Raw genomic sequence first — 16,203 nt, forward strand, 5'->3', positions numbered from 1 at the left:
CCAGAGAATGAGAGGGATGTGACCAAGCATAGAATGTGGGTGAGCAGCTGAACCTCTCTGCTGGGGTCTGTATGAATTAGCCTGGGCACAGCAGCAGCAGGGAGGGCAGATGCTGCCTCTGCTGCCTGTGCTCAGCTCTCAGCTGGGCCGTCACTTCCCTGGCTGCTGCTCTCATGAGGGTTCCAGAGCTGTAGTTCACATCTTCAGCTGTGGAAGTTGAACTGCCCTTAATTATGCAAGATAATTTTGAGTGCATTGGTTGCATGTTGGGAATTCTTTTTATCTACAAGTATAAAATTTACACAATATTCTTTAACGCTTAAGGCACCTACTGTGACAGAACTTATATAAAATGTGACCTTTTAATTTTTGCACTAAATTTGGAACTCTGGGTTTTATGAGGGTGATTCAATGAGATTATGTTCTAATTTGTCAGCTTACTATTTGATGATTCTTCTAATGCAGAACAGTTTATTATATGCTTGGGAGGCAGTAAAGGTGGAAGCTGCTTAAGATGGAAGTTGCTTATCCTAGTCATTAGATTTCTACAGGATTTTTAGATATGACCTGTTAAGCACATATTCCTTTCTGGTGAGTAGGATAGTGTTTGGGAAACATAAGATACAACTCACAGTTGAGCAATGTTTTTAGTGTTGGGTATTGTTAAAAAGAATCCAACTGTTGTATTTGCACCCCTAGTTTTAAAAGCATATGTGTTCTTGAAGTATACTGAACACTCAGTTATCCAGAAAAAACTCATCCTTAGCCCTGAAACAGTCTGGGTTAGCAGTATTACAGGCAGAGTTTGGGGGCAGAATCAGAGTAGCACCAAAACAGTTGAACCAGTTCTTAGTACAACATCTGATTCCTTACCTGGAATGTTTTTTACTACAGGGCTATCTGCAAGGACCAGTTGTGCCTCACAACAGTTACACGTGCTGAAATGAATTCTGCTTCTTCAGTAGAATTTAAAAGTTGCATTTGAGTTAGCTGAAGAAAACAGACTTCTTCCTTCAACATAAGTCACTAAAGAATCAGTGTGTAATTCAAATTAAGAGCTTTTTTTGTTTGTTAGGCCTTAGAATTTAGTTTGCTTTATTGGTCTTAAGCATGTGATAGTGTTAGGTTTTTTTGATGCTAATACCATTTTCCTGTTCTTTGTTTCTTTAACTCCTGCCTTAGGAGTTTGAATGCGTCTTAGAGGTGAGCCCTTTTGAGAGGGAATTTAAACAGAAAGTCATCAATTGGTAGGCAGTTTGAATTTTAACTTCTTGGAAGTACATCCCATCTTGGCATAGGTAATTTCTTGCTTGATTTGGCACAGTCATAGTAAATGGATGTTTTTTTAATTTTTTATTTTTATTTTTTTTTATTTGTTACTTCTTGAATGCTTGTTTTGCTTGGGTTTGTGAATACGGTATATTGAACTTAAAAAACACACTGCATTTTATGTAGTATAGAGGATATTGCTGCACAAACTTTATAAGTATCACAATGTAGCTTTCTTGACCTTTTAAGAAACTTACAATGGAAATTCTTATAGAAAGAACGGTAGATGATGCTCTTATTTGGTACCATGGCAAAATTGAGTACTGTGTTGAAGTTTGCAGCTGTAAAATCAGAAAAAATTCCATTATTTTAGTCAGAATTGCAAAAGCAATTCACCTTGCAAAGCCTGAAGTGTTTCTTTTACTTTTTGTCAGCTGTTGGTTTTTCTTCTAAGTAGAACATTAACAACATACCCAGATTATATGAAAATAATGAAACTCTGTAGAAAATCCTTCTTGAATGACACAGGAAGTTTTCTCAGAGAGATGCAGATTAGTGTTGAAGTAACCCAAAATACTTTAGTCAGAAGAAGTGATTGACTATTTTTTGTTTAGTCTCTACGAAACTTCAGGGCCATCTGTGATTCTGTGAAGAATTCAGTATGACATTTCAAACTTCAATCAGTCAAAATTGTGCAGATGAATGTAGCTCTTAATCCTCTGATTATTAGTGGAATTTTTAGGCCTGTGTTATCTGACACATTCAAATAATTTTTTTGTACATGTGGTTATGTTTTGAAGTATCAAGTAGCTCTAAAATATGTTAGGACTATCAAATCAAACAGAACTTGCTCTCCTTTCAGCTTTGCAGACTTTGTTCTTTCTGTAGTCTAAAATGAACAGAATCCTAAAGCTTTCGCTGGAAGTTGTAACACTGCTAGTAATAGCTTTTCTTCAAATGTTAAAGTGAAGGAAGATAAAAAACCCCAAGTAAAATACATCTAATGGGTCTTTTTGATCTTTCCTGTAGTCCTCTTTAATTATTTTGGTTGGTACCTTTGTATGTTAACCTCCTTCTGCTCTTTGAAATAATCTGGACTTCTCTAGTATAAAAACAGGTTATTCAGTAGGTAAATAAAAAGTATATATGGCATTTTATTACAAAATGTCTTTATTCTCTGCCAATCAATCTGAAGTTCTCTTTAATCCATCAGCATAACTAAATAATAAACATGGGAGGTTTAGGTAATTCTGAAGTATAGTAAGAGCATTGCCATAGGAATTGATGGAACAATCTGTCCTATGTACATAGACCAAATTTTGCTGTCATTTTCAGGCTACCCTTTGCTGTCAGTTAGTAAATACAATCTGATTTCTGAGAGGCGGTTGTTGATGTTTTTAAGACTCATCTAGACAAAGCTGTAAGGCCAGTGTTGACCCTGTTTTCAGCAGGGAAGTTGGACGGGATGACCTTGTGCAGTTTCTGCCAACCTGAATGATTTTGTGAGTAGCTGTGTACACAGCCACAGATGTTTGTCTGGTTCTGTGAAGTTTTAGTGTAACTCCAATGAAATTACTGTTTTAGTGTTTGTGATATTGTTTATCTGAAAAGAAAGCTAATGCACTGCACCAGATACACAGTGAGAGATAAAATATATAGTCTGGTCTTATCAGATCAAATCAGTAATTAATTACAAACAAAAGTCAAAAAGTCTCAGAGTTTAATTAGGTATGGCAAACTGAAAACCATAGTGATGTGCAGCAATTCCCCTATGAATGACATAACATACTGCTAACAGAAGTGTAAGATACACAGATTGTGTCTTAGGAAACTGCATTGTCGAGAATCCCAGCAAAGCTTCTAAGCATTTTGGACCCAAGCAATAAATGAGTGCTTAATTAAGAACCAGGATAACGTGGTGGTGGGGAGGAACAGGAGTAGAAGGAACTGTGCTGTTTGAATCATAAAGTGAATTCTAGATTAGTCATTACCCACTAAGAATGGTACACATTTCTGTTTCTTGATTTGTTTTAAATACTAAGTTAATTTGAATTTAAATTGTAAGAACTATGGACAGCATAGATTTCATGTAGTATGCTATAAAAATGAAATTTGTATTTTCCAGAACTATTTTCTTAGCTGTCCTAAGAGTCAAGAACAAAATCTATCAGTTTGTATTGATTCGTCATTTCACAGTTACGTTCGCACCAGTAAAAACCAAGATTGTATTTTAAATCAGAAACTTTGGCCTTTTAATACAAGGTAATAGCAAAGATGTCTAACCCGGACATGGAACTTGCATGGGTCTCCAGTTTGGGGCATTCAGAGCATTCCTACCAAGAAGGGATTTACTAAGGAAAACATAATATGACAATCTGTCTTTTTAAATTGGAAATTTGGGGGAAAAAAAGATGCTATTTTTTGATATTCAGTGAATTGGCTAATATTAGGCATAATATTGACCAGGCTCTTTTGATTTTTTTCAGAATGGAGTTGTTTTCTTAAATGGAAAATAGTTGGGGTTGTTTATAGTCATAAAAACTGTTCCAGTACACTTTATTTTAATACACATACATTTCATGAAATGAAGACTCAACATTGCACCTTCTTTAGCCTTTTCTACTCCCAGTGTCTTTTTGAGAAATTTCACTTTAATAAATTTTTTGCAGGTCCTTGAATTTGCTTTTTTGGAGATAGTTATAGTTTTAAAATAATAATTAGCAAGACTGTATGCTAGTTTGTCTACAATAGTAGAAAATGTGTGGAACAGCCTCATTTCTTGCAGTGTATGTGCTAGTCTTTATTCATAAAAGTGAAAAACCTCCAAGCTGATTTCAAAAGACTTATCTCCTCAAGAAAAGCAATCATTTTTCATTTGCCTGCTATTTTAAGCTGAACGTTGATGTTGCGCCTATGTTGTTTCATAAATAAGCTTTTTATTCTCAGCAACATGTTACTGAAAGTGGCATAGAACCTGTCGTGTAGGCACAGTTCCACTCTGACAGATGGGCAGAGTGTAGGCTTGCCAGCCAACCATTCCCCACATCACCCAGCAGAGTATGAAGGGAAGCATTTTTGTCCAGGATTGCCACTGTGGCATTCAGTGCATGTAAGGCTTGAAGTTCAGGAAATGCGCTCGGGCTGGTCCATCTCACAGGATGACCAAAAGTTTAAAAATAGCCTGGGTTTTAGGTTCTGCTAGGTTTGTACTGTTTTCTTTCTTTTTGTGGTTCTGCTGAAGTCATCTAATGGGCTCAGCCAAAAGAATTCTGCCATGGACACGCATTTCTCCGTGATGAATTATCTAAGTATGGAAACATAAGCAGTGAGCAATTTCACACACTGTTGTTTGTGACTACGTACATATCTCTTTGGGTATAGAATAGGAAGACTAGGATCTGAAACAGGATTAACTCCTGATGTAAAAATATGAAAAATAGAAAACATGGACTAAGTCAGACATTTGAGACTGAAGATAGGAATAGTAAAATGCAGAATATTTTTGCAGGTTTTCAGAAATGCAAATCAGCTGTAGCTTGGTTATTGGGGTTTAAGATTTTGGAGGGGATTTTATTTTTAAACAAATTGGCTTAATGCCTTGTGCTTGATTTTTATAAAGTAGCCAAGCACTGCAGGCTTTTGGCAAATACACTTGCTTGAACAAATGCTTTTGTGTGATACTCTAATCAGTCATTGTGTCTGTCATTTTTATCTTCCTCTGTTTTTTCATAGCTTCAATGTTCTAATCTTTTATTTCAAGTCTAACTTGGCCTTTATATAACAATAGATTTTGCCAACTTTCCTGGAAGCTGTGCTGATTCAATACTTTCAGCCTTTTTGGGGAACTTGGTTTCAGTTGAAAAGTTTCTAAATTATGGGAAATACTGTTTGCATGGCACTCATTTACAAGATGGCGTGGTATGTGAAAGAACAGGTGTGAAAAATGAAGTGAATAAAATTGGTTTTGAAATACAAATGGGCATTTCGTGGGCTTCTGTCAGGACAATGTCCTTTCTAAACTGTACTCAGTATTTAATATTTCTTTTTAGCTGGATGCTTTCCTTCTGAAATTAAATTACATAATATTACTTTACATGCTTAGTTTTAAATTAAAATTCATAATTAAGCCTAATATGAAGTTACAAGATTTGATTTAATGCTTTCTTCTAGTGCCTGTACTAATGTACACTGTATTAGAAGGTGCAGTCGTCATTGAGAAGCTTTGTTCTTTTAACAAAAGGTACCAAAAATAAATTTGGTTAGGGTCATAGTGGTCTAGTTTAATACTGTTATGATAATAAGTCCTATAATTACTTTCAGGTAGTTCTTCCTTCCCAGAGGACAAGGTTTTTAGTTTTGATGTCTGCTTAAAGCATGAGGATGACAGTAAAATTAATGTCATAACCTTTACAGCCTATTTATCGCTTTCTCTGTAATATCCTAAAGGATTTTGTGTAACATCTAAGATAAATGTCTTAGTATGGACAAGCATCGAATTAGGTTAATTGGGTTCAACTGATATTCATATTCAGTGTGTCTATCAGGACACCTGTTTCATATAAAAGACCTGTGGGTATCTTCCTGTGAAAATTGCTTTGAAATTATTACACGTATATGCTCTGCTTCCTTTGGTTGTTAAAGACTGAGTTACAGTATGGGATTTTTTTTCCAGTTTGCTTGCTATTTTTGCCTCATAGGAATAATGAAATTTATCCTTTCATTCTCTGGTAACTTGAGGAATAGTACAGGCATGATAGAGGTTACTTTATGCCATTAAGAGAGATTTTACTTTCTAATTCTGTCCAGCTTCAACTCCACTTCACTTGAAATTCTTATAATAGATTTCTTTTTATCTCTGAGTAGTCAGCAGCAGATTTCAAGAAAACTAATTTGAGTTCTGGAACACTGTGACTTGAATGATTTTATTTAGGGCCTTATGGTAGAGTTATAAGCCTAGCAAAACAAATTTTAAGATTACATAGAATTTTTAAAATCTTTATCATTTTGATGAGCTCTCAGGTGGAGAAGAATTTATGATATTGGCAGATAGAAATTCATGTATTTGGAAAGAGCAGTATTGGACTCAAATATAACCAGGGAAGAGTGAAAGAACATTTGCCTCTCCAGTACTCAGTGGAAACATCAAGACATACTGAATTACTAGTTGCTGACCAGCCTAAATATTTTTCTGGATATAAGAATGTAAAAGAAGTACAACATTTAATTAATAATTTTAGTTCTAAGCGTAGCTTTTTTTGAACATCAACATGTTTGGTTTTGTTTTTTTTTTAATGGGAAGTAGTCATACCAATCCAGATTTATAGTGAAATGGGAAAAAAAGCTGCCAAACCTGCTCAGGCAGGCATAAGTAGTTCTGTGGTTATAATCTTCAAATTCTAAAAGTTTGAATCAATGTACTGTATGGAACTTTTTAGTTAGACTGAATTTTCTGTTTAGGACTTGCATAAAATGTGTGAAGTTAATAAATATCTGTTAAACATATTAAAGCCTAGCAGAAAAGTGTCAAAAACTGTCAGAGGAAGGATCAAAAAGATAGAATCACAATTGATGTATTTGAAAACAGTGTAAAACACAGATGGGACCAATGCACAATGTTTATGGTTTGTTTGTAAACTATATGTAGTCAAAGAAAACATGCTTTAACATATAATATGTATAAGGATGGACAGAAAAAATGAAGATATAAGAGTTTGTCCTGATTTCAGAATCTTGAGGTCTTCAGTTTTTCCAAAAAGGGAGGTTACTTGATTAAATATCTCCAAATATAAAGTGTAGTGAAAGGTTCTTCCATATGACAACAATAATGAATTGCTAAAAGAAATTATCAATGTTAATTGGAGAAATTATACTCTTAAAATTATCATGATTATTATTAAGAGTAGGTGATCAATGTCTGTCAAATAAGCACTGATTTTCTGGGTTAATACCATTACCTTGTTGCAGTTAGAGTTGAATTCAAATCAGAGATGCCTCTAGAAAATGTTTGGATTTATATGATCCACTTTTGTGTTGTAGTGTTAGGGTTTGTGAGTGTGTCTGGGAAGAACATTGGAAATATGTCTGGAGCTTCTATTTCCACGTAGTATTTTAAGAATTGTTGATCTGTATCCTGAAGTCTGGTTTGTTATTATTCTAAAAGTAGATAGTAACTATGGATGAGGCACCCTCTTAACATTATTTATTGCTCCCATACATAGGGAAAGACCATGGAAACCAAAAAAAAAAAAAAAAAAGTGACTTTAAAATAATCATTTTGAGAAGCTTTATTTGAATATAATTTCTCAATTTGTTTTTGCAAGAATATGTGTTGCTTTATATGTTTCAGGGTGTTTTGAAGTCCTGTAAATACTAAGGGTGGAGAAAAACTTCAGACTTTGATTCTCTGAAAAGCTGTTATTGATCAATATGGCCTTAAAGAAGGATGTCCTACAATGTGGGTGACAGAGAAGTTGGAAACCCACACTGATTTCTGGATGTGTCTCGCCATTCCAAAATTACATCAACGTGGCCTGTTCCATTCTTGGATGTACAGAGGGAGCTGTGTGTATGTTCCCATGACCTCAAACTGCATTTAGATGAGCCAGTGTGTGTTTGAGAGCTGGGCCTGACAGCTCATGGCTTGGCTGCTCAAGTACCACGGACAGAGGCTCTCTGAGGCAGTTGGGGATCTGCTGATGTGCATCAGGAAGCCGCTGGCAGGAGGTGCTGGTTGATGTACCAGAGCTGCATGTTAGCCATGGCTCAGAACAGAAGCTGCAGGTACCAGAGAGCTTCACCTGTTTGCTGTGTGAGAGGTCTCCTCACAGCAGCCATGCTCAGTGTTCTTCTGTGCTTTGATGCTGAGCTTCCTGAAAATGGAATTTAGTTTTCTTTTTACTTTACTGCTACCTACAGAACCATCTTCTTCCAGAACCTCACCGAACTTTTTGAGAGTCAATTGCATGATAGTAAAGAAATATGTTCAAGGCTTATTTTGTTTGGTATTTACATCACTATTTGTCCTATGTATTCTGTATTTAAGCAAAACTAATCTTTGGTACTTCATGTGCTCAGAAGATGTGTCTTGAGTGCATGTCTGGCATGTTCTTTATGTAAGGTTCTCCTGGCTGTTAAATTGGTCAGGAAAGTCAGCAATCTCCACATCTGTGCAGCTGACTTTGTTTGTGGAAATGTTGTAGATGTTCACTGATATGAAAGCCAAGATCTGAGTAAACCCCCAAGAAGTTTTAGTTCCATCTGTGTCAGTCAATGGACTTTTCTGTTACCTTCCCAAAGGCTCTGGCTACATCAGGAGAACAAGAGGTTCATACCCTTTGTGATATCTAACACGTGAGTGGTGTTCAGTTGAACCAAACTATGATGCAGCCCTTCCAAAAGCTGGGCCATTTAATGAAAAATAAATCTAAGTGGATAACAAGGGTTTTATGTTGTCATTGTATTATCTTGTGTCTTCTTTCCTGACTGTTGAATCCCACTTCACCAGAGCCTGAACAGCGCACTCAACTGCATTGGAAAGAAGTAGCCAACTCTTCATTTACTGGGTGGCCATTTGATGTAAAGCCATTTTGTCCAATGCAGTGCATCACATCTTGTTGTAAATACCAACAGCACATTCAGGACACGTGGCAGTGTAATGTTTGGCTCGCAAGAGCGAGGTAGTATCTTCATTGTAGCATCCATGGAGGATTCTGCTGGTCAGACAGTTGTGTGGGATCCATGCAGTCACATAGGATCACAATGGTTTGGGTTGGAAGGGACCTTAAAGGGACCCCACCTAGTCCCAACAGCCCTGCCTTAGTGGGTAACCGTCTGCTAGATCACATTGCTCAAAGCTGCATCCAGCTTGGCCTTGGTGAGGCATTCATGGCTTCTCTAGGAAAACTGTTCCAGTGCCTTACAGTACCCTTACAGTAAAGAATTTCTTCCTAGTATCTAATCTAAACCTATCCTCTTTCAGTTTAATGCCAATACCCCTTGTCCTATCTGCAGATGCACTCGTAAAAAGTCCGCTCCAGCTTTTCTGTTTTCTGCCTTTAGGTACTGGAGGGTGCTATAAGGTCTCCTCCTCTCCTTCAGGCTGATCAGCCCCAGCTCTGTCTTCACAGAGAGGTGCTTTAGCCCTGTGATCAACCCTGGGGCTCTCCTCTGGATCCTCCCCAACAGCTCCACATGTTTGAAGGGAAATGATTGCTTAACCCTATATTGTCTGTGATTCTTCAGAATGTATTGCCACGTTGGGGTTCATGACTGTGCTCTTTCCTGGCTTTTAGAAGGTTGTTTAATCATAAGAAGCCTAAGTTAGTTGTACACAGTGTTAAAATATGGAGAGCACATATAGGGGTCCAAAGAAACCCTTGGTTTAAATCTCTGGTGGTGTTTTCTTGAGTGCTATAGACATACTGGGATCCATTCTGAAATACAAGTCTGGAAACTATTGCTATTGTCCTGTTCTTTTTTTTTTGTTAGTTTGTAAGAAATTATCAGAGCTTCTAAGTATCTGTATTTCTTTCTAGGAACATTGTCGTAACTGTTAAAGGGCATAATGCAGAATCCATTAACAGTTTCTGCAGGTATAGTATGCTTTCTATACTTTATTTAGAAATTACATGCTTGTGGTTCAAAATGTGGAAGAAATATCGTCATTATTAATCATTGTATTACTTGTGTCTAGTATTCTGCTGTGGTATGATTTGAAAAAAAAAAGCCATTACTGCAGCATTTATCACTTTAAACAATTACAATAGCTAAAATTGTATTCTTCTTTAGGGCATTGCTAATTACTGTTAACACCTGAAGTGCATAAATCTGCTTCTTCTTTGATTCAGCAGAATTAAGTATTCAGGTTTTATTAATTTTTTTAAATCTTCATATATTTGAAAATCCCTGCTATATTTGATCCCCATATTAGATGGGGTTAAATCTATCTGCAAATTATGCTACACAGTTAGCAGAAACAGGAAGAAACATTAACTTGGATTTTTTTAATGCCTTTTCTTCAGCATTCCCATCCTTGCTAATTTTTTTCTGTGTTTAGTTCTTTCTTCTATGTGGTTTCTTCAAAAGTTGTCTTTTGTTTGATTTAGTTTTCACTAGGGTTGATGTCTTGACTTTTTCCCTCTGTTATTAGTAAGGGTATTTATGTATTCTCAAGCCTCTAAATGTGTAGCTGTAACTTCAGTTTCCTTTCTCTTTTGATCTGTGTCTCAATGTTAATGTTTAAGTGTGATTTTTAACATGAATGTCATTTTTAATGATACTTAAATGTGAGTGAATGTTTGATGGATATGACACGAGCTCTAATGGACCTTTCAGTACCCTTGCTGGTTGTCAGTTATGTTTCCATTGTTAGTACTTATGTTAATTAGGAATAGCACTATCTATTACTTTATTTGAAGCCTTCAGCTTTTACTGTCATGTAAGTTTATACTTTACCTGTTTTGTGAAGAGTATTTTTATGATGCTGTAATAATTCTGAGAAGCTGTTCCAGAAGCATGTCATTCTGATTGATATTAGTTGATAAGTTTGTGTCTCTTAGGACTATTCTTTCAAGGAAGACAGTACTTCCTGTTGGGTAAATCTGCCCACCCCAGAGTGTGCTCTACATTCCCATGCTTGTGACTGAAGTACTCCAATTCTAATACTTAAAAGCATTTATTTAATTTTTCCTTTAAGTAACAGGAATTTGACCCTGGTTATAGTCTTACATTAAAGCCATTTCTGAATAGTAATAGCAGAATATAGACTGTGAAGCTGTATGTAAACTTCAAATTGATTAAGCATTTGCTTTGAAATTGTTTTGAAGGCTTTTTCTTTTTCCCCCTAAATCAAAATCCATCCCAGTCACTATTCCTGTTACTGACTTGTACCCAGAGGGTTAAAGCTCACTTGGAAGTGAGCTTCCAGGTTAGAAGCCACAGAATAACAGAATAATCTGAGTTGGAAGGGACCCACAAGGATCACAGAGGCCAACTCCTGACCCTGCACAGCACCACCCCCAGGAGTCACACCATGTGCCTGAGAGCATTGCACAAACACTTCTTGAATTCCATTGGGCTTGGTGCTGTGACCACTGCCCTGGGGAGCCCGTCCCAGGGACCAACCACCCTTGGGTGAAGAACCTTTTCTGGATATCCAACCTAAACCTCCCCTGACACAACTTCAGACCATTCCCTCATGTCCTGTCACTGGTCACCAGAGAAGAGATCAGTGCCTGTCCCTCCTCTTGCCCTCACCAGACTGCAGTGAGGTCTCCCCTCAGTCTCCTCTCGCCCAGGCTGAACAGACCAAGTGATCTCAGCTGCTCCTCACACGGCTTCCCCTCAAGGCCCTGCACCATCTTTGTGGCTCTCCTTTTTATGCTTTCTAACAGTTTTGTATCTTTCCTATACTGTGGCACCCAGAACTGCTCCCAGCACTCGAGGTGAGGCTACCCCAGAGCAGAGAAGGACAATGCCCTCCCTTGCCCTGCTGGCCATGCTGTGCCTGATGCCCCCCAGGACAGGGTTGGCCCTCCTGGCTGCCAGGGCACTGCTGGCTCAGGTTCAGCTGCCATGGACCAGGACCCCCAGGTCCCTTTCTGTGGCACAGCTCTCCAGCCTCTCACTGCCCAGTCTACACACAACCAGGGTTGCCCCATCTCAGGTGCAGAATCCAGCACTTTGCCTGTTGAACTTCATGTGGCTGGTGGTTGCCCAGACCTCTAATCTGCCGAGATTTCTCTGCAGGGCCTCCATAGATCATGACCAGGAGCGATATCAGTGTAAAATTATGTTACTCTACAAATACATTAGTCTCCATACATTTTTTTACTATGATACTTTTTTGTCTTTATATCAAGCTCCATTTGTTTCTTAAATGTAGCACTTTGAAAACATGTAGGGTATTAGTAATTTGTGATGATTTATGTGCAACTCTTATGTTGGTACATTTCTTACAAATAAAACTTTCAGAAATAGATTAGATTGGAAATAGAACCTATTCATCAGTTACATTCAATGTGGCATATTTGTCAGTGTTTCTGTACTTCGAGTGTGCTTGTTATGTTTCAGTTAAGTATGGAAGTAATGATTAGTGCAAGTTCTTTGAGTGACAGCTAAACACTTCACTGCTGCCATTTGTCATGTAATAGCAGGTGTTCTGTAATTTAATCTGTACTCCTTCAAGACATCTGTATTTTTCTCAGTTTTAAACTATTTTATAAGAAGCGTGACTATCTTTTAAGTAGTAAGCAATTGTAACACCATGTTCAATTAGATGCACTTTTCTGAACAATAAGTATCTAACTTGTCAAATTTATTTCTTCCTCAGGATTATGAAATTATCATTTCATTCATATGACTACATATGAAATGACAACAATCACTGGAGCATTATATTTGACTATTCACACTCACATTAAATATTTACTGTTGAGCAAGTGTTGGTATTTTTTATAATGCTCCATCAGACATACAATACCACTGTGCCTTAGTGAACTGAAATACCGTTGTCATTGTCAGATTTATAAAATATTTTTGTTAAATGATTCTGTCATGAAAGAATTGTATATCTTAGACAAATATTTTGCAAAATATAAGGCTGTCCTGTTTTTTTTATCTAATAGGTTTTGTCTTTTTAAAATATCAATTGGAAAAGAGTATCAGATGCTAAAGTAATAGTTTTGTTCTTTGAGTATGTTTATTTTAACTTTTTTAGAATCATAGGTCAAGCGTGGTTCTACACATTTTGTATCCGTGTTAGTATGGTTGGTACTGGGAGATCTCAAACTTCCATTAGCCTTGTAAATGTGTTTCTTAGCATCAGCTCTCACTTTGCTGGAACCCCTGCTGCCTTTGTATCATTAACATAAATGCAGGTGCAAATAGCATTTATGTACTTTGATAGAAAGCAGTTGGAGACGTTTCACTGTGGGACACGACACTTTCAGATTGTGTACATCTGTTCAAAAAATGTATCCAAGCCAGTGACATGAATGCAAGGATAAAAACATCTGCCCCTGAGACCATTTGCCATACAGCAGATGCTGGCATCTTTATTTATGCAGATGGTTTGTGTGATGAGCTGAGCAATGATGAAAGCGAGGAAGTTTGACAAAGATTTCAAGGTATTCCTTGGGATGGGAAAATCTGCTGGTTAACAGTGCTTTGTTTTCATATGTGTGATGAAAGAAGAACATCTAGTGTAAATACTGGTGCTTCTAGTAACATGGACATGCTGTTTTGGGATTTTTTTTAATCTCAGGCACAATAATTGTACTGCAGTTATAGAAGATGCTAATAGAAGTTATTACTTTCAAACGAGAAGGCTCAACTGCTTACCTGTAGGATGGTCTTAAGTTATACAAAACAATGAATTGACTGAAGAGTTTGCAGAGGTAGAATGTTTGGAACTACTAAGCTAACTCCTCACAAAGTTTTTCAGAGGTTGGGTGCAGCTCTGTACCTGATTCTGCGGCTCGGGGGATTTTTCAGCACAAGCCGTATTTAACATTACAAAATTATTGGGCAAATTATTAGGCCTGTGTGTTGTTTGAAACTGCCAGTGGGGCAGTGGCCCACTGTGAGCCGCGGCTCTGAGCCGGGCTGGCACCGGCGGGACGGGCACCGACTCCCTCTGCTGGCTCCGCTCCGGGCTCTGTGCACGGACACGGACACGGCAGCACCGGGCCGGGCTGCGGCACACGGCCGGCTAAGGGCCTCCTCCTCTCCTTTCCATCCTCTCCTTCCCATCCTCTCACTGCCAGGCCTTGCCGATCCATTATCACCTGTCAGCAGTGTGTGTATTCCACTGTTCCTTTACAGCACATCCAGCCCTTTCTCTTGAGAACCAGCGCTGCCTTTAAACAGCATGGTGGCTGGCATGGGCAAGCTAGCGACGGCAATAAGCATTGCAAATAATTGTAATTATGCACTGGGGGAGGAAAACCTGTCAGATACTGTAATTTAAATTGTTTTCTGCTGCATCCTACTGCCAGTAAGGTCTAGCTGTGTTCAAGTTCAGCAGCAAGTGATAATTTTTTATATTATGAAAACTAATGTTTAGCCAGGACCATAGGATTTCAGAAGATGTTTAGTTTTCCTATGCTGTGCAGAGTCATGTCTGTCTTTGAAAAAATATACATACCTATTTGAAGCACTGTGGAGATCCTTTAATCTTTATTTTAGTTTTAATCTTCACTGGAATTAACTACAGGTAGCAATGTTGTGTATCTCAGCCAGAACTGGAGAGTTTTTCTGAAGAAATCTGGCTCCTGAAGAAAGAAAAGGGGGCACAATTAGGGCAAACAAAAACCTTAGGTAGGGATTTCCCATTCAAAGCTTAGACCACTTAGGTAATTTTCAGTGAAATTATCAATTTTAAAAAATCCCCCAGAAGATACTCTCCCGCTATCCTTGAAGTTTAACAATTTTTCCTTTCTTTGGAGAGTGATAAATTTGTGTATAATTTTTAACAGAAGACTCAAAATAGTCCAAGCCAAGACTGGCAGTCTTTTGATCCTCTTTTCATGAGGGAACATTTTTGAGGTTTGTACTACAGAAGTCACCATGCAGATGTTTTTAATGCCTCAAGTAAAATAGGGATGCTATGTTGAGCCAAAGTGGCAAATTAATTGTTTTTTCTTGCATACAGTCTTTCTTAGGAAAAAAGTGCGCTGATTCTCACAAAAAAAAAAAAGGTACTCTTTAACAGGAATAAAACTTTTGCTTTTTTGTTGTGTTCTCTTCTGTTTGCACATCAGGATTAAAAAAAAATATTTTGGGAGTGAGAGGCCTAATTCCCTTCCTGAAGTGAGACGTACATGTTTTCTGTCCCAAAGGGGGTTGAACTCTCAGTAAGATGTAGGTATGTTCTCTTTTTTGAAACAAGAGCAAAAATCTGATCAGAAACTATTTTATGATTTTATTAATTAAATGGTTCTACTTGACCTTTTCTTGCTGCATAGTTCTTGAAGAATTTTGCCTTTATTTTTGTAGCAGTTTTGGTAGTTACTGTTTCTGGTACTTAAGAGAAAATAAGTCCATTAATTACTACTTACATTAGGTATATTGAAATTTTGTCCATGTTGATTTGATCTTGATAGACCCTTTAAAAATAACTTTACATTGATGATAAACTTTACATTGATAAATTTACAGTGGATGAATTACTGTTTAGGTCCATATCTTTCCTGAAACTCACTAAAAGAAATTTCCACTGGCAGTTCTCTCAGGAATTTTGAAAAATCCAATTACAGGTGTTTATCCCCACTTTCTAAAGTACCTGATTTATATTTGCAATGCTGTTTGGGGGTTATGAATTACTGGTTTATGACCAAGGCTTCTGTCGCCTCCTTTAACTATTTTCTGAACAATTAGTTCCCCCAAGTGGCTGCATCACTGCAGCTTTGCTTTGCAAATCTTCAGGGATGGTGTCCTCTATGGAACAGAATGACTGGGCAAAACCAACAAAGATAACCACTGGACTTGCAGTGGTAGCAAAATAATTTCCATTCTACTCACTTGCATCCTGTCAGATCACCAAGGTTTCTAGATGATGCCCACTTTGAGGCTGACATGGTTGGTTGCTGAAACTAGCAGAGGCGTAAAGAAGATGAAATACAGTCTTTGATGATGTAACTAACAGTGGCTCTCAAAAAGAAGTTCTGTGCTTAAATAGGAATTAAATTCAATCATTTATTTGTGTGGTTGCAGAGGCCAGGCACCATTTTGAGCCCTTAGTTCTTATACTGCCACAGTGTAAAAAGTCTCTGTAGTTTCTTCAGCTGTAAAGGTGGAAAAGGCTATTAGTAATTACAGATTCTTTATGTCTAGCTTTCTTTATGTCAGTTTTTATTTCTGGATATGAAAATATTTTGATCTGCTTAAGACCTATTAATTTTGTTGACCTTAATATGAAATGAGTAGCTTATAACT

General features: G+C 37.4%; 1 protein-coding gene across 7 annotated transcripts in view; it reads left to right on the forward strand.

Moving 5' to 3' along the window:
- Positions 1-16,203, forward strand: part of ZNF438 (zinc finger protein 438) — a 51,474-nt gene that overhangs the window by 22,064 nt on the left and 13,207 nt on the right. For 5 of the 7 annotated variants that reach the window (XM_030970293.1, XM_030970275.1, XM_030970288.1 and 2 more), the window contains one exon: positions 9,804-9,860. The exons of 1 other annotated variant lie outside the window; for it this stretch is intronic. In XM_030970293.1, coding sequence (XP_030826153.1) covers positions 9,833-9,860 — 28 coding nt within the window. In that variant the 5' untranslated portion in view covers positions 9,804-9,832. Of the gene's footprint in view, positions 1-2,757; positions 2,772-9,803; positions 9,861-16,203 lie in introns of those variants that run through there. One more of the 7 variants, XM_030970306.1, reaches the window with a different exon arrangement.

Source organism: Camarhynchus parvulus, chromosome 2 (assembly GCF_901933205.1).
Source record: "Camarhynchus parvulus chromosome 2, STF_HiC, whole genome shotgun sequence".
NCBI lineage: Eukaryota > Metazoa > Chordata > Aves > Passeriformes > Thraupidae > Camarhynchus > Camarhynchus parvulus.